At 47.5% G+C, this 19,245-nt stretch overlaps 1 protein-coding gene across 1 annotated transcript in view; it reads left to right on the top strand.

Annotated features, from left to right (window-relative positions):
• The first annotated feature begins 1,061 nt into the window (after window positions 1-1,061).
• HPCAL4 (hippocalcin like 4) overlaps window positions 1,062-19,245 on the top strand; it is a 25,453-nt gene continuing 7,269 nt past the window's right edge. The window contains exons 1-2 of the mRNA XM_069068016.1: window positions 1,062-1,191; window positions 18,419-18,588. Of these exons, the coding sequence (XP_068924117.1) occupies window positions 18,427-18,588 (162 nt within the window). The 5' untranslated portion in view covers window positions 1,062-1,191; window positions 18,419-18,426. The remainder of the gene's footprint in view (window positions 1,192-18,418; window positions 18,589-19,245) is intronic.

Here is a 19,245-nt window from a genome sequence, read left to right as displayed (position 1 = left end):
CCCCTTGATGTTCAGAGGGCCATCTTTGGTCTGTATGAACAGCTCCAGGGACTGGGGCTTATAGTCACAGTGTCCTTTTTATTTCTACAAAGTAAACAGATGAGATACAGAGGAGATGCCTGGCGATACAATGAATCTATCAACAAGTATCTATTCAGGGCCCAGCAGTGGGGACAAGCCATACCTCAGAGAATTTGCATTCTCTCAGGGATTAGCAGTCCTTCAGTTTAGAACCTCTGAGCTGGTGGCACCCCTAGAACATAGGAGTCAGAAGCTGGGAGGGACTTGGAAGTGATCACCTCCACTTCCATCCATTTGCAGATGGGGAAACTGAGGTCCAGGGAATGGCTGGGAGTTACATGTTGGACCAGGATTAGAACCTCCATATCCTGCATTTCTTACCACTCCACCACTGCTACTTCCAACGGAAGTCCCCAAGTCTCCCAGCCTCTCTTCCTCTTCCTGCTGTGATTTTGCTGATTTTACCCATGGATATGCAACTGAGCTGCAGCCCACCCCTTAGAGACTGGGGCTCTCTGAGGTTACAGTGACTTGACCGGGTCAACAGCCAGTTTGCGTTAGCGTAGAACTTGAACTCAGGTCTTCCAGACAAGCCGCACTGCCTCTCCTGCCTGCAGATGGGCAGAACTGGGGTTAAGGTTCCCCAAACTTGCACTAGTCCCTTTCCAGCTTCCAAGCCTCTCCCTAACCTCCAAGGGGTTCCCCTGCTTCCTAGACTGAGTCTAAGACTTGGCGGACCTGAGAACCTTGACCACCCCCGGTCCCGATGGGGCCAGATCCCCAAGACGGAGGGGAGCGGCCTTCAAGGCCCCAACCTAGGCAGGCGTCTCCTTCCCTTAAAACCCGCCTCCCCAACCCCACCTGAAGGCCACTCCTGTCACTCTTCCCCAGTTCAGCCAATCAAAATCCTCGACGCCGGGATGGGGGCGGGGTCCATGCAAATCAGTGTCTCCTTCGAGGGGCCCGTAGAGATACACTGGATTCGGAGGCAGTCCCGGCGGGGAACCAGGAGCTGCTAGTCTGTCCGTCTTCTCCCCTGTCCGTCTGTCCCGCCCCCTCACCACCCCCGGACGCGCGAGACCCCGGTGCCTGGGGCAGGATCCTGAGGGGGAAGGATCGGCAGACCCACCACCAGAGACCAGCGAGAACGAGGAGCATCCCTCCTCCCAGGTACTGCGGTAGGGATGGAGGGGACAGGAGTCGGGGGGAGGGTACCTCCCTCATGCCCCCACCTTCCCTGGGCTCGGGCTCTTCAATCAGCGACTGTTACAGAAACATGCCTCGAGCGCCCGAGCTCCAGCAATCCTCAACCCTAATCCCAAATCCCGCATTCGCTTCCCCTTATCCCCCAAACCCTCATTCCCTCGTCCACATTTTCTCATCCTTCATCCCTTATTTTCCATCTTTTCTTCCCCATCTTCTCATCCTCCATCCCTCACCCCCCATTCCTACATGCCCACATCCCATCATCTTCTCTCCTAATCGCACATTCTCCCATCCCCTCATTCCCTTATTTCCTCATTCCCTCATCTCCTTGCCCCCTCCTCACCTATCTGCCCACACCCCATCGCTTGATTCCCTCATGCCCTGTCTCTCACCCCTCATTCCCCTCATCCCTTATCCCCATTCTCTGCCACCCATTTCCCATCACCTCATCCCTAATCCCTTATCCCCTCCTCCTCTATTCCCTCTCCCTGATCTGCTATCCTTTATTTTTCATCCCCTCATACCCCCTCCCCCTCCTTCCAGAGGAAGCTCTGCCCTAATTCCCCATTCCCTCTCAGTCCCACTATGTCCCTCCCTGCTCATTAGCTCAGTCAATGGGCACTAGAAACCAGCTCAGCATGTCCTGTCCCACCTACACTAAGCCAAGGTGGCCCTTTTAGCTTCAGGGCAGGTCAGGGCCTCAGGACAGTTTTACCCACCCACCCATCTACTCGCCAAGACCCAACTTGTAGTTCTGGGCAGGAGTACTCCAGTGGCCAAAGGCATCTGGCCAGTAGAAAGGTCTCCCTGGCCAGGGGGCAGCAGACTTGGCTCCAGGTACCTTTCCTAGAGTGAATGTTGAAGCGGAGAGAAGGAAAGGGTTTCTTCACCCATGAGAGCTCCCTCTATACTTTACCCCCACCAGGTGCCTCGAACCAAAGACACTCATAACCACTACACGGAAAGAGCTCCCCACATACAAATACTTCTCACATGCCTCCTCCCTACCACACAGACACATCCCACTTCCACTCCACCCATACCAAACAGAACCCACACCTCTTATATGCACAACCCACACTACCTCCCAAACCACCCACACATACTTTACCCCCAAACACACACCTTTTACACATCCCACACACACGTTCCATACAGACCAAACACAAACTCAACGCCCTTACGCATACAACCCACACATGACTCTCCGATATATCTGTGGCCCCACTCTACCTACATAGGCACATCCTACCTCCCACCCCATCCCCATATATACTAGGCACAGATCACCATAATCTATCCATGGCCCTACAAACACTCTCCCTTCCCATATGCTGATATATACCAAATAGAGACTCCATATAGCTAACTCCCACCCACCCTCCTCGTAACCTGTATATGGCAAAAAGGTATCCTCTTTCTTGCTTACTTGCACACTCGTGCACATGCATGCATGCACACACACAATCACACACTTCACATTATCTCAGAGCTGGAAGAGACATCAGCACATCACACCTGAACTATAATTCCCTATAGACTTTCTGAATCCCAAAGCCAGAAGGGACCTCTGAGGTCCTTGGTTAAGTTCATTACCCTGCCTAAAGCATGACCCAGCTTCACACACTTAACTCTGACTCCCAGAGAACCACCAGACAGCCACATGCTTCAATTCTGTATTGCGCTTGCAGTGGATCAGTCAGTTAGATGACCCGAGTTCAAATTCTACCTCTTCAGCTTATTACCTGTGTGATCTTGGACAAATCATTTGCTTTCCCTTAGCTTCATCTGTAAAAAGGGAAGTGGTCTAGATGACCTCTAAAGTTTCATCCAGCTCTAAGTCTGTGATCTTAGGACTTCAGTTTCCTCATCTACAAAATGAGGAATCAGTGATCTCTAAGGAACTTTCCAAGCCTAAATCCCCTGAACTTCTGGTCTTTCATGAAGAATAGATTCCAGGCAGAGGGCATAAGCTATAAACTCTTATTTCCCTGCTTCCATCCTTGCCTCTGAGACCCACGACTAGTGAATTGAGATATTCCTTTGGACTCTTCCCTTTACCTCTTGCATAATACCCCATAGCCAATCACACTAAGACCTACTGAGTCTTCCATTGCAAGATCACTTCCATTCATCTCCTCCTCTCTGCCCTCACAGCCTGCCCCCTTCTTCCAGTTTTATCACCTCTTTCCTGGTCTCTCTTCTTGGATCCATCCTGCCTTTTTTCAGAATTATCCTCTTCTGGGTTGGGGATGTTTGAGCCACTTACTATCTCAAGAAAAGCATGAAAGGGAGAGAGTCCAGAAATGAAAAATCAGGAGACTTGAGTTCAAATCTCATCTCTGCTACTGACTTGCTTTGTGACATTAGACAAGTACTTTTCTGGGCCTTAGATTTGTCCCTCTGTAGAATGAAATGATTGGACTTGAGGAATTCTAAGGTCCTTTCCCTGTCTACCATTACATGGTCTAACCCTGACATCCTATATTTTAAGGTTTTCTGAGGCTTCAATATTCTCCATTTCAATGTTCCTTCCAGCTCTGACATTCTGTGCTATAAGGTTCCTTCTAGCTCTGATGTTCCATGTTCTAAGATTCTTCCATACTCTGAATTCTACATTCTAAGACCCTTTCCGACTCTGAAATTCTATGTTGTAAGGTACCTTCTGGTGTAAACATTCTATGTTCTAAGGGTTCTTACAGCCCTGGAATTCTCTGTTCTAAACCCCTTCCAACTCTGATATTCTATATGCTAAACTGCCTTCTAGTTTTCACCTTTTATGTTTTATAAGATTCCCTTCAGTTTTAGAATTCAATATTCAGTATGCTAACCTGTTCTAGGTTCTGTGTTATATGAACTAGATAATCTCTAAGGTCCTTTCCAGTTCCAAATTCTATGTTCTAAGGACCCTTCTTGCTATGTCATCATAGGTTCTAGAAACTTAGAGATGTTTGAGTACATCCCATCTATGACCCAAGGGTGAGGAGCTAATTAGATATCCCCATCTACATTGAGGCCAAAATAGAACCAGGGGTTCATTACAGACAGCTGGAAGGGAGGAGGCCATTGATCATAGATTTGGAGCTAGAAAGGACTTTCAAAATCATCTAGTTCAATTCCTTAATTTTACAATTAAGGAAACTGAGGCCAAGAGTAGTTAAGTGACTTACCCAAAGTCACCCAGGTAGTAAATGACACACACACCAAAGCTTCTAATTCCAAATTCAGCAGTCATTCACGTATACCATTTCTGAGACTTGTCTTTGCTTATTCTCGTTTTGGCTGACCTCTCCCCTGGAGACAGGTATAGGGGCTTCCATCCCCGAGGCTTCTTAGGACTAGTGTAGAGGGGGAATCCTTGGCCTCCCTGGTTCTTCTCTCCCTATCCTGCTTTCTTTCTGATTCCTCACTGCCCCCCTACCCCCGACTCCTCTTCCTTTCCCTGGTTCATACATTCTTGATGTGGGGGGAGGAGTAATGGGACGATCTTCAATATAATTTTCTACTGTTGTTAATGAGGAGAGGAGTCCTTGATGCAGTTGTTGGGAGGGGGAAAGAACAGAACTTTCCCAACCCCAGGGATCCCACTCCCCATGGCAGAAGAGAGGAGAGACAATCTCTGGACCAGGGAGCTGCCGTTGCTATGGCAACCTCCTCAGCACCAGCTTCTCTCTGAAGCTGGGCGAGGGTGAGGAATCGCCCCCTCCTTCTCTCACTCTGGGCTGCCTGCTCTGCTCTGGATCACAGCCCACCCAGACCCGGGAGGAAGAGGGGGTGGTCAGCCCAGCATGGTGGAGGGTCAGACCAGGAGGCTGATTTGTGAGCCTTGGGAGGGAAAAAAACCAGGGAGATGACTGGGTAGTGGTAGGGGAGAGAGAGACAGACAGACAGACAGACAGACAGACAGAGACAGAAAGAAAGAGACATAGTGATAAAGATAGATAGTGATAGATAAATAGAGAGATAGAGATGGAGACAGAGATAGAAACATAGATAGATAGATAGATAGATAGATAGATAGATAGATAGATAGATAGATAGATAGATAGACAGACAGATAGATAGACAGACAAATACAGGCGAGGACAGTTCCTACATCCTAATAGAGAAGACTGTATATAAAGAGGAGCTGGAAAGGGTTGTGTGAGGGACATTGGGAGGGGTGTAGGCATGGTGGCACAGTGTGACTGTGGCTGGGAAGTATCACAGAGATCTGGTATACTACAGTGCTCTTTTTGGAAAACTCCCTGAGAGAAGATCTGGCCCCAGCCCAGCCACTGACTTGCTCGGTGACTTTGGGCCAGTCCTTTTCCCTCTCTGGGGCTTCAGATCACTCACCTCTGAAATGGAGGTGACGGTACCTGCCTTCGCCTTGTGCCAGAGGGATGGGCATGTGATTGCTTGTAATAGTGTAGGTGACCCAGGTAGGGCAGCCCCCTGTCCATTAGTCAACAAGCTTTTATTAAGTGTCAGGCACTGGGGATATAAAGACAAAAAGGGGGCAATCCCTGCCTTTGTCAAATTTGCATTCTAATACCTCAGTGTACAGACATTTAGCCATAGACAGAATGTCTTGTTAATAGTAACAGTAACTAGCATTAATGGAACACTTTACAGTTTCCATATGGTGTCACATTTGAGTCTCACAACAACTCTGAAAGGTGCATTTGACAGCTGAGGCAAAGGTTAAGTGACTTGCACAGGGTCACACAGCTAGTAAGTAAGTGGGACAGGATTCCAGCTCAGGCCTTCCTCACTCCCAATCTGTTGTGCTCTCTCCATTGCACAACCTAAACCCAAGGTAGTTTTGAGAGGGAGGGTACTAGATGCTGGGGCTTCAGGAAGGACCTTCCATAGGAGTTTGTGCTTCAGTTGAGTCTGGAAGGAAATCAGAGTTTCTAAGAGGCTGAAGGGGGCAATAGAGGAGTGAATTCCAGGGACCGGGAAGTCACTGAAAAGGTAAGGAGGCAAGAGATGGATTGTCATGTCCAAGCCCCAGCAAGAGACACCAGGGCTCCAGCATCCCCTGAGGTGGGAGACACCAGCCAACACACTCTTGCAGGCCTGTGTGAGGCCCTGTGGGAACAGAGGTGTGAGGTACAGAGTCTGCTTTCTGCCTCGGAGGAGATCCCACTCTACCTGGGGCCAGAAGAATCATTTCTGCAGCAGCCAGTGAATCAGTCAACCTGATGAAGGAGGACTTCAGGATAGAGAGGCTCCATGGAGGCCCCTTCTAGTCTTGACATTCTATGTTCCAAGGTCTCTTTCAGTTCTGACATTCTGGGTTCTAAGGTCCCTCCTAATTTCAACTTTCTGTGTTCAAAAGTCCTTCCAAATTCTGACAGCATAGGTTCTGAGATCCCTCCCCAATCTAACATTCTATGCTATAAGCTCCCTCCCAGTTTTGAAATTCTGTGTTCTAAGGTCCTTCCCAGTTCTAATATTCCATGTTCTAAGGCCCCTCCCTGCTCTGACATTCTATGTTCCAAGCTCCCTCCCAGTTCTGATATTCTGTGTTCTAAGGTCCATCTTGGATTCAACATTCTATGTTCTAAGCCCCCTCCCAGCTCTGATATTCTCTGTCCCAAGCTCCCCTTCCAGCTGTGACATTCTATGTTCTAAGGTTCCCCCCAGATTTCATGGTCTTTTTGTTCTAAAGATTTCTTCCAGTTCTGAAATATACGTTCTAAGCTCCCTCTGAACTCTAACATTGTTTTAAAGACTCTTCCATCGTTGATGTCCCATGTTCTAGGGTTCCTTACAAGTCAAACATTCTAAATTCTAAGGCCCCCCCCCAGCTATGACATTTTATGTTCTAGTATTCTGTATTCTAAATTTCCTTCCTGCTCTTAGAATCAAGATCATAAGATCACAGCATCACAGAATTAGAACTCTTAAGGATCTTAGAGACCATCATTTTAAAGGTGAGAAGACTGACCGAGGGAGATTAAGTCACTTGTCTAAGGCCATCCAGCTAGCAAGTGTCAGAGATGGGATTTACACCAGATCTTCCTGACCTCAATACTGTCCATCACACCATGTTGCCTTTCCTAATAAGCCTTTGATTTTGTGATTCTGAGTACTAAACTGAGTGAGGCTGCCTCCTTGTGCAGTGAGCCTTCAAACAAGGGAGAAACTGGGGCAGCTAAGTGGCATAATGGATAGAGCATCAGCTCTGGAATCTGGAGGACCTGAGTTCAAATCCAGTCCCAGACACTTACTAATTGTATGACCCTGGGCAAGTCACTTAACCCTGATTGTTAAAAGGGAGGAAGAAAGAAAGAAAGAAAGAAAGAAAGAAAGAAAGAAAGAAAGAAAGAAAGAAAGAAAGAAAGAAAGAAAGAAAGAAAGAAAGAAAGAAAGAAAGAAAGAAAGAAAGAAAAAGAAAGGAAGGAAAGAAGGAAGGAAGAAAGGAAGAAAGAGAGAGGAAGAAAGAAAGAGAGAAAGAAAGAAAGAGGAGGAAGGAAGAAGGGAAGGAAGAAAGAAAGAAAAAGAAAGAAGAGGGGAAAATCTGTGCAGACTGGAACAATAAATAAGGGAAGGCTTCATCGACAGATGGGATTTGAGCTCTACCTTTAGGAAGAAAGACTTAAAGAAACTGTGGGAAGGAGGTGGGGGACAGCTTGGTGAAGGCTGGAGGGAGATGGAGGAGGAACTGTGTGAGCAAAGACCCAGAGGTGGAAATAACAATGGCATGTGTCTGGACCAAAAAGAAAACGTGAGCTAGAATGGACGATTTGTGTGCAGGGAGGAAACATGGAGAGCGGGAAGAGGTTCAGACTCTGGATGGCCTTGAATACTTGGGGATCATCAAAGAGTTCTGAGTAGGAGAGGGACATGGCAAACTGAGCATTAGGGAAATCCACCTAGCATCATGTGTGGAATGGGTGAGAGACCGAGAGCCTGATGTGCGGAAGGCCAGCTAGGATAGAAAGGAACTGGATTAAGATGGAGGCCAAGGTAATGGAGAGAAGGAGGATTCAAGAAAAATTTCCAAGATGGCAGAGTGTATTTAGGTGGTGAAGGAGGGGGAGGCATTGAAGATGACTAAAGTTTGAAACCTGGATTCTGGGTAGGGGAATCAGAAGATGGTGACCTTGGTTACAGTCAAGTGAAGCTTGAAGCAATGATGGAATAGACAATCCAAGCCGTCCTTGGACAGTCCAGACAGTCCAATATTTGAGGATCCAGAATCAGAGCTTGGCTTGATAGAAGGAAAACCTCCCTAACAATTCCAACTGTTGAAAAGCTCACTACCTCCTTGGGAGATGGTGAGTTTCCTGTCACTGGAGGCCTTTAAGCAGAGCTTATTAGGGATGTAGTTGGGGATTAGATGATATGATCTGTGGGGTCCTGTTCAGCTCCACAATTCTATGATTCATTTTATTTTTTTTTAAAGCAATCAGTTAAGTAACTTGCTCAAGGTTACACAGCCAGTTATTTCTGGGTGTGGTGCTAAGTATCGGATCCTGGATTCAATCCCCAGGACATCCCGACACTGGAGCTGGTGATCTTACTCACTGTGCTACCTGGCTGCCCCTCTATGACTCATTAAAATTTTTTTTTTGTTTATTTTATTTGTTTCGGTTTTCAACATTCACTTCTATAAGATTTTGAGTTCTAAATTTTCTCTCCCTCCCTCCACACCCCCCTCCCCAAGACAGCATGTAATCTGATATAGACTATACATGTATAATCGTATTAAACATATTTCCACATTTGACTCATTATTTTAAGGGCAGGACAGGAAATCTGGAGCTTTGAAGAGACTCAAGACCATAGAATGTTTGAGCTGAAAAGGACTTGAGTGGTCACGTGGTCCTCATAGAGGACATCCCTTGCTCAGTGTCACACAGTAAGGTAGAGGTTGAGAACTGAACCCATGTCCCTCACTCAGTTTCCTTGTCTCGGTGGTAAGATGTAGAGACATGCTGAGGGCACTACAGAGGATGGGATGGAGAAGAAGCTTGTGCCATCGGACTGGAGGCATGGGTAAAGGGGAAGTGGCCCATGGGTGTGGGAGGTGAGAGTGGGGACAGTTTGGAGAGCTTGGTTCTGGCTCAGAGCAGGGCCTCCAGGTCCAGAGAATGAAAGATTCTGGTGAGTCATTCATGAACACACACACACATATACATGTAGACAGGACCATGTTACATGATGAGTATATGAGAGTACATTTTAGGAGTGCAAATAAAGGGCTATGGGAAGTCTCCTGAGAAGAAATTTACCAATCTGAAGAGCAGGGAAGGCTTCCTGGAAGAGGTGACAAAATTTAGATTGAACTTTAAATGATGGGTAAGAATTCAACATGTGAAGAGAGGGAAGGAGGGCATGTGTACTACAGGGAATCATGTCAGCAAAAGCATAGAGGGGAAAGCTTAACTCACAGTCAGGAAACAAAAAATAAACCAGTTTAGCCGGAGCATAACATGAGTAGAGGTGAATAATATGTGATAAAACCATAAAGGTAAAATGGCTGTAGAGGGTCTTGAATGCCATGAAGAAGAGTTTGGACTTTAATTGGCTAGCAATAGGGAGCCATTGAAGAATCTAGAGCAGAGTAATTACATGGATCAGCACTTGGCACAGTGCCTGGCGCATAGTAGGTGCTTAATAAATGTTTGATTGACTGACTGATTTATGGATTTATGGTCTGATTTATGGATAAGAAGGAAGGGTAACTTGGAGGGGAGGAAGGGAGCTACAGGAAGATCTGTGAGGAAACCATGGCTGTCATCTGGACGATGCTACCCTGTGCCAGATCAGAAACTCTGAAAAGAAGGAGGGAGGGAGGGATGGGAGTTATATCTTTGAGATGGAATTGGCAGGACTTGGTAACTGATTGGATATGGGCTGGAAGTAGCTGGAGGTCAAAGGTGGAGAACAGGAATAGGAGACAGGCTAAGGATAAAGGGGGACTTGTCTGGAATATGGACCTGGGAGAAGGAGAAGGCAGTGAGTGAGGGGTCAAGGAGGACAACAGGAGTGGATTAGGCCTGGGTTTTGGGAAAGGTGTGTGTGGCCACAGACAGAGTGGGTGAGCCTGAAGGTGGGGTATGGAATGAGGGAACCATCAGAAGGGGAGGCAGAAAGGAGGCCCCTGGTGAGAGGAGAGAGGAAGCCCTGGGGGTGTGGGGGAGAAAGGATCCATTAACTAGGAAAATGGAGAAATAGTGAGGGCTGAGCTCAGTGACAGGGAAGAGAGGGATGGATCCATAGACGCAGAGTAACAGACAGACTATGACAAAACACGTGGACGGAGACAGAGTACGAGAGAAGTAGGGAGGGAGGGAAGAAGAGGGAGGGGGGGAGAGAGACAGAGACACACAGAGAGAGGAGACAGACAGAAACAGAGAGACAGAGACAGAGAGAGAGAGTTTTACTCATGATCATGCTGCACATTTATGCCTGAATATACACACATATATATTTATAGACAGACGTGCAGACACGCATGTAAACAGGTGTCTGAGCACCCCCAGGGGCAAACATGTTCTCAGAGCTATTAGAGGTGACATGTATGTGAGCCCCTCCTACATTTATGCACCTCCAAACTCATGTACCTGCCTCACACTCATTTACACGTGCACATCCCCTTTCGTTCACTCACACTCAAGCACACAAACACACAACATAGGTATCTTGGGGCACACAGATGTGAGACACACACTCAGACACATGCACACAGTTTTACATTTGAACATATATTCATATACATATCCCCTTATATAGAAACACATTCATCCACCCATCAATCAACCAATCCACAAGCATTTAGCAATGTGCCCAGAACTGTTCTGGGAGATACAAAGAAAGACCCAAAGGAAACCATGCCTGCCCTCAAGGAGTTCACATTTTAAGTGTCAGTAACCATGCCAAGCAGAAGGAGAATTTGGGTGGAGAAGGTGCTGGCAGCTAGAAGGGAGTCACAGAGAAGAAGAGCAGAGGGGCATAAGGGATTCCAGGAGGTAGTGGTTTGTCCCATTAGAATTGAGGGCGAGGCCTTTTTTTAAACTTGTATTTTTATTCAGGCACTTGACACAGAAAGTGCTTAATAAAGTCTTGCTGATTAAGAGGTAGAGGGAGGTAGAAATACAGCAGTTGGAAGATGTATCTCTATATATTTATATCTATATATAATGTGTGTATAATGCTGTGTTTTATACACACACACTCATACACAAAGGCATAGGGATGGGGGATGGGGGAAGGCATGGACCTGTGACAGCTTTGATAGAAGTGCCTCTCTGCCAGTTCAGGTTGGCACCATCCCTGCAATTTGGAGTCTTAGCATGCTGACAAATTAATTGATTGGTCCAATCTGACAATGGGAATTTATTAAGCACCTACTATGTGCCTGGCACTGGCTCTAACAGCTAGCATGTGTCACAGGTGGGCATTGAACCCAGGTTTTCCTGGCTCTGAGACTAGGTCTCCTGTGCAGAGGATATACATATGCTTGCACACATATCCATGCAATGCAACACATGGACTTGTATATGTTTATACATGTCTGTGCAGATATCCTCGGATGCTCCCCCACAAGTAAACACATACGTGTGTATATGCCCATGGCCCTCACAACCAGTAACACATTCACTATCATATGCACACATACAGAACCAAACCAGAATTGGATGGGAGGAGGCAGCATCTACCTCCCTATGGCAGGTGGGGAAAGACTCCACAGCCCAAAGCCTCAGATAGGAAAGGAGCCCCTGGGACTCATGACCTCCCACTTTCTCCCCTGCCCCCAGCTTGTGTGAACTCACGGCTCCTGGACACCCTGTACACAGACTAGGTGAGTACTGAGTAAAATTAAAAGCCCTGTCTCCTTCTCACCCTGATCCTCCTTTTGCATGGCCCACCCACTGCTTCCCGTAGCTCCAATCCTTTCTAGGCTTTCAAGAGAAAAAAAATGACCCTATTTCTATAGTGCTTTACCATGGATCAAACTCTTTCCTTACCTTGGGGCATGGGTTTATTAGACCTGTTTTACCAAAGAAGAGAATGGGGATCAGAGAGGCCCACATTATGACATTCGGGGTCTCTTGGGCCCACTTACCCAAAGCCACACAGTTAGTAAGCTGTAATATTGGAATTTGAACTTGGGCCTTCTGGCTGCACATCCAGAGTTCTTTCCACTGGGTGTTCAATCTTACTCCTAGTCCCCAAATTGAAGGCCAGCTCCCTCAGTCCCTTTGGCCCTTGGGGAAGAAGAGGTGGTTTTGTCCAGACTCCTCGGTTTCTGGGAAAAGCTGCTTCCCTCCCAGGCACCTGAATCCCAACTCAGCGCCCAGAACTGGCTTTTGGGTCAAATTCCTTGAATGATAACACCCCCCTTTTCGGACAATCAGGCTCTGACTTCCTGTTCTGGGTGACTTCAGCTGTCCAACATTTTCCCTTCCCCTGAAATTCCATTCAATTTAACTCTCTAAATATTATTAAGCACCTACTGTGTGCAGGGCCCTGCAACCCCACCTTAGCTCCTGGTTTACAACCTACAGTCCTAAGAGAGTTTGGAGGCTAAGGACCCAGGAAGGCAGAAAGCCCAGGGACTGCTCTGGTCAACTCTGAAAACTGTGAGCTCAGAAGGAGCACCCCAGGATGGTGTAAGCATGGAAGGCAGTCTGGGGGAGGTAGCCCACAAACAGAATACAAAACTGACCAGGGATTAGCACCCCCACCAATACTAACAGGCTCTGCCTCTTCCTCCTGAAAAGAATGATTAAGACTAATGTGAGAATGTGTTTAATAGGAATGTATGTGTAGAGCCCATATCAGATTGCATACCATCTTGAGGAAGGGGAAGAGAGGGGGAGAAAATTAAAAACTTAAAGGAGTGATTGTTGAAAACGAAAAATAAATAATTTAATTTGAAAAAAAAAGAAGAATGATTAAGACTTCAAGAGAAGGAAGGAGGGTGTTCCTGCCCAAGGGGAATAATATGAGCTCGTTAAGTATGGCCTTGAACAAGTCTCTTGCTCTCAGTTTCCATATACATAAGAGGAAGGGGTTGGAGGACACTGGGGGTTCCCAACCCTTTTTTGGACTCCAAAGCCCCTTGGCTTTCATTAAATCTTCTCATCTTTCTGTCTAATAGGAAAAAAAGTAAATTCTATAGTACTGTCAATATGCATGTTAGAAGTAAAACAGATTCATTTCTTTTTTTTTTTCCTTTTTGGAGAGGGGAAGGTAGGGCAATTGGGATTAAGTGACTTGCCCAAGGTCACACGGCTAGTTTTTGTGTTCCATCTATGAGGTCAGATTTGAACTCAGTTCCTCCTGACTCCAGGGCTGGTGCTTTATTCACTGTGCCACCTAGCCGCCCTAAACAGATTCATTTCAACAAGATAATATACGTATTTACCAAATATCCCCTTAACAAGCTGTTCCTAACAAGGTGGTGTAGTAGGTAGAGTGCTAGATCTGGATGCAGAAAGACCTGGATTCAAATCCAGCCTCAGACGCTTACCAGGTGAGTCACGTGGCCCTTCCTGCTTCAGTTTCCACCTGTAAAATGAGGATGGTAAAAGCACCTACCTGGCGGGGCTGTTTTGAGGCCCAAATGAAGTCCTGTCTGAAATCTCTTTGTGGACCTTTAATTGCCGTGTGAATGTGAGTTACTGTTCTTACTGTTCTGCTCAGACTTTCTAGGATCCTATATTCTCCACACTGGGAAGCCTTAGGCTATGTGAGGATCTCTCAGCTCTGTCTCAGCTCTAAGGCCTATGAGCAGAGATCTCTTTTAGGAAAGTGGAAAGGGATCCAACTATGCCCCAGACTCAGAGGACTGCGGTTAGAGGGGTGGCGGCGGGGGGGAGCATAGTTGAAAGGAACTGGAATCAGAGTCGGAAGGTCTGAGTTCTGATCTAGATCTGATGCCTGTTAGCTGTGTGACCTTGAGCAAGCTGCTTCTCTTCTCTGAGATTCAGTTTCCCCATCTGTAAAAAGAGGGCCTGGATAGTAACCCCTGCAATTCCCCTCCTTCCCGGTGTATTTGGAGGAAAGGCTTTTGTAACCATGAAAAAAGATGTAGAAATGGGGGCAGTTATTCTCAAGGTCCCCCCCCCATCTCCCCGCTAGCATCATCTCCCGAAAACTGGTCTCCCAGGAAACCACTCCCCCCAACTCATTCCCCAGAGAGAATTCCTCATACTCTCGTGATAGCAAGTGCCAGAAAGCTCCCCACACCACCCCCACAGCTCCTCCATCTTCCCAGCAGCCTAGGGGAGGCAGGCAGGCAGTCAAGAAGGAAGGTACTATTGATGCTAAGTACGGCTTCTGAAGCTGGGACCCAGAAGGTAAGTCGCACAAGTAAGCCAGATAGAGAATACCGTCTCCAAGCACAGAATAGCTGCCATTCAGGCAGCTCCCAAAGCTTCCTTCTATGCTTTCTGCTGCTAAAGCAAGACCAGGTGCCTGGTCCAAGCTCAGTCCTCTCTCCAGGGGCCCCACATCCTGCCCCAGCCTCCCCCTCAGTTCCATTGGCTGACTGAGGACTCTGCCAGAAGAGCTATTAACTCATTGTGTGACACTGGAAAAGTGCCTTCCCTTCTTTGGACCTCAGTTTCTTCATCTGTAAAATGGAAGATCTAAATCCTATATTCTCTCTTTTTTTTTTTTTGGCTTTTTGGAGGGAGGAATGCAGGGCAATTGGGGTTAAGTGACTTGCCCAAGGTCACGTGGCTAGTTTCGTGTTAAATGTCTGAGGCCAGATTTGAACTCAGGTTCTCCTGACTCCAAGGCCTGTGCTCTATTCACTGTGTCAGCTAACCGCCTCTAAATCCTATATTCCTATGAGTGTTTGTGAGATCCCCTACTTGTTCTCTTCCCTCTCCTCAGATGTTGTGAAGGGTAGGAAGGTGGCTCCTGATGATAAGGAAGCTCTCAGTGGTCAACTGGGCTTCCTGTAAACATCCCCAGTGCCCCCCAGCCTTCCTCACTGCCTCCCACTGATCTCCCCAATGCTCCCCACTGCCTCCAACCTACTCTAATGACCCCTAATACTCCCACTACCTCCCAACATTCCCCCATAGCCTCTAATGGCCTTTATTGATCGCCAAAGCCTCCTCTGCCCCCAACCTTCCTCCCTACCCCTCATTAACTCCTAACACTCTCCAGCCTTTCCCCACTGACCCCTAACACCTCCCACTGCCCCCAACATCCCCCATTGACCCATGTCATCACATCCTCTGCTCCCCAATCTTCCTCAGAGCCCCTCATGAACCTCCCAGTGCTCGCCAGCCTTTCCCCACTGACCCCCATCATCCCCCCTGCCCCTAACACAACTCACTGACCCCCAACACTTCCTACTGCCTTTTCCACTCTTCACTGAGTCCTCAGAATTTTCCCAGTACTCCCCACTAACCCTTAAACATCTCCTGATGGTCCCCCTCTCCTACCCCTCACAGGCATTTTTCTAAAGACCTCATGCTCTAAATGCCTGCTACTTTGGGGTTGGTCTCTGTCTCCCTCTGATGGCCACATTGGGTTCTGCACTCCCCTGTATCATGGGTGGGTTTTGGGGAGGCTTCCTGCATTGGAGGACATGGGGTAGGGCAACCAGGTGTGAGCTGCTGAATCTATGGGGATGTCCTTCCTTTCCATCAGTGCAACTGGAGGAGGGCTCACAGACTGCTAAGGGGCTTCTTCACTCACGGAGGTCTATTTGCTCAGCCTCCACACTGTGTACAGGGGCTTGGTGGCGCCATGTTGGGCTGGGGGACCCAGGCTCTGCCCTCAGGGAGACCCCAATCTAGATCGGCTCAGACAGGGACAGAACAATGGGGCCAAGGCGTGGTGGAGAGGACACAACTGCAGGAGCCAAGAGATGGGTTCCAATCTCAACTCCAACACTTAACTGCCTATGAGATCTTAGGCTAATCCCTCCTGCTCTGGTCCTCAGTGTCTTTATTTTTCCCCAAAGTAGAGGAGGTATGCTGTAGAGGATGGACTCAGGAAGATCTGAGTTTGAATTCTGCCTCAGAAATAATCTATGTGACTCTAGGCTAATCACAACCTCTTCTGGCCTCAGTTTCCTCATCTGTAAAATGAGATGGTTGGAGTGAAAGACCTCTAAGACCCATTCTAGCTCTAAATCTATGAACTTGTGGTAAACTGAGGGAAAAAGGCAGCCTCGAGGACCTCTATGGCCTCTCCAGCTATGGAGCCTCTGCACTCTGAAGCTGATTGCCTTCCAGGTGGGAGTGAGCATGGAGGGCTGCCTAGGGGTAAGGCACACCTGAATAAGAGGGTGGCCAGGAGTATAGCAGCAGCAACAATAATAATATTTGGCTGTGCTAATTACTGGCTGTGTGGCCTTGGGCAAATCACATGACCCCCTCCTTGTCTCTTTGGTTCCATGAAGAGGATTGGATTTGATGGCCGAATATCAATCTCCTCAATCTCTGATCCCAAAGCTCCTTTTTGTTTGTTTGGAGTAGGGAAGGCAGGGCAATTGGGGTTAAGTGACTTGCCCAAGGTCACACGGCTAGTGTGTGTGTGTGTGTGTGTGTGTGTGTGTGTGTGTGTGTGTGTGTGAAGTGTCTGAGGCTGAATTTAAACTCAGGTCCTCCTGACTCCAGGGTCTGTGCTCTATTCACTGCACCACCTAGCCTCCCCAGCTGCCAATGCTTCTTAAAGGAGTTTTAATCTTGTCTGGAGGTAGAATACAGGGCCTCTTCCATTTGTAAATGGTCTTCAAGAATAACTATGTTATTTGGGCAGCTAGGTGGCACAGTGAATAGGGCCTGGAGTCAGGAAAACCTGGGTATAAATCCAGCCTCAGACACTTATCACCTGGGTGACACTGGGCAAGCCATTTCACCCTGTTTGCCTCAGTTTCCTCATCTGTAAAATGAACTGGAGAAGAAAATGGCAAACCATCCCAGTATCATTGCCAAGGAAAATCCCGAATGGGGTCACAAAGAGTCTGGCACAACTTAACAAGAACATTTTTGTGAGGATCCCTCCCCCCTGAAAAGAAACAGCCCCTCCTCCTGCAGTTTACCTTGATGGCAGGCTAGTCCCTGGACAACGGCTGTGGACTCCATTGCTGAGCCCAGGCTAGAAGCCCTTCCAGCTCGGTAGGATGTACCTGGGCTACTAGTAAGAAAGACTTTTAGAACAGAGGGCGTTCTATCATAGAACCAGAGATTTTAAGGGGGAAGGCACTCAGAGGTCCAACTCCCTCCTTTTACAGATGAGAAAACAGAGGGACAAAAACGTTCATCACCCCAGGTCATGCAGTATATGGCAGAGCTGAGATTCTAACCCAGTGAGGGTCAGACGTTATCACCCTCATTTTATGTATGAAGAGGAAGAATCCCCTAGAGATGAAATGATTTGTTCAAGGTCACACAGCTAATTGAGGAAGGGGTTGGGAAGCCTATAAGCCTTTATATGACCGTACTACTGTGCTAAGCATTTTACAAACATTGTGTGATTTGAGACTCACAATAACCCTGGGAGGTCTTTGTCATTATTAACTCCATTTACAAATAGAGGTTAAATGACTTGCCCAGGGTGATACAGCTAGCAGATGTCTGAGGCTGGATTTATTCCTGACTCTGGACTCAGAGCTCCAGCCACCGCACCACCTTGCTACCTCTAGGCAGACATTCTTTCCACTCACACTTTTATGTTAAAATTTACTACTGCTTGGAGAGGTAGGTAGTACAATCATTATTTTCCCTATTTTTCAGGTGAGGAAAGTAAGATTCTGAGACATCAAAGAGCAGGGGGAGATGGAATTTTATTACAACTTTAATTTTAAATTGGCAAAGATAACAAAAGATGAAAATGACAAATGTTGGAGGGGCTGTGGGAAGATAAACTCACTAATACATTGTTAGGGGAGTTGCGAATTAGTACAACCGTTCAGGAAAAAAATTTGGATCTATGTCCAAAAAGTAACAAAATTGTGGGTATGCTTTGCCTCAGAGATACTTCCCCCAGACATATACATAAAGGGGGTAAAAAACAAAGGGAAAGGTCCCATAGAGACAGAAATGTTTTCAGCAGCATCTTTCATAGTAAAGAAGAATTTGAAAGGAAGAGGGAGCTCCCAGGGCCTAGCCTAGGGAGGATTGCTGTCTGGGGCCTGAGGGGACTTGCCCAGGTTCCCAAGGAAGGGATTCTCCTTTGCCAAGGCAGGGCCTGAGCTCTCTCTGTGCCTGTGTGCCTGAAGGCTGGGCCATGGGGAAAGGAAGCAGCAAGTTGGCCCCGGAGGTTCTGGAGGACCTTGTGCAGAGCACGGAGTTCAGTGAGCAGGAGCTGAAACAGTGGTACAAAGGCTTCCTGAAGGACTGTCCCAGCGGCATCCTCAACCTGGAGGAGTTTCAGCAACTCTATGTCAAGGTAGACCTCCCCCCTCCTCCCCTCCCACCTTCCCCTGCCTGGGCTCCTGGGTGGTGGATGGAGGTCGGGGCCAAGGTCAGCTGGGAGAGGGGGGTGCTGGGGCCTTCACTATGGTGGGAGGTGTGTAGATCTATCTGGAGACCCTTTCCACTCTCCCCCTTCTCTTCTGAGCCAAGAGCTTACCTGATCCCCAATGCAGGCACACCTTTCCCTGCCCTGGAAATGTAGGTGTTCCTGTGTTTATTTCCACCATGCTCTAGGAGGCTAGGGTGGCGGGCAGAAGAGTGGGGGAACCCTAGGGACAAGTCTGGTGGCCTGCAGTTTCAGGTGGCTCCCACCAGTCCCCTACATTTTAAAAACATTTGTTTTATGTTTTTTCAATTGACAAAATCTATTTTCTCTCCCTTCCCCTAATGAAAGCCCAAAACCAAATCCCTTGTAACAAAAGACATAGGCAAACAAAACAAATTCCTTTATTGGTTGTGTATAAAAATATCTGTCTCATTCTGCTTCCTAAGTTGATCACCAATCTTTAAGGAGTTACCCACTTTCTCTTTGGTCTCCTGGAATCATGACTAGTCATTGCATTGATCAGAATTCCGAAGTCTTTCAAAGTTGTTTGTCCTTACAATGTTATTGTTATGATAGGAATTGCCC

The sequence above is a fragment of the Petaurus breviceps genome, unplaced genomic scaffold, assembly GCF_028583685.1.
Source record: "Petaurus breviceps papuanus isolate PSGF00001 unplaced genomic scaffold, PetGlider_PUasm1.0 90760, whole genome shotgun sequence".
NCBI classification, from domain to species: domain Eukaryota; kingdom Metazoa; phylum Chordata; class Mammalia; order Diprotodontia; family Petauridae; genus Petaurus; species Petaurus breviceps.
This window is presented reverse-complemented; position numbering and strand designations above follow the sequence as displayed.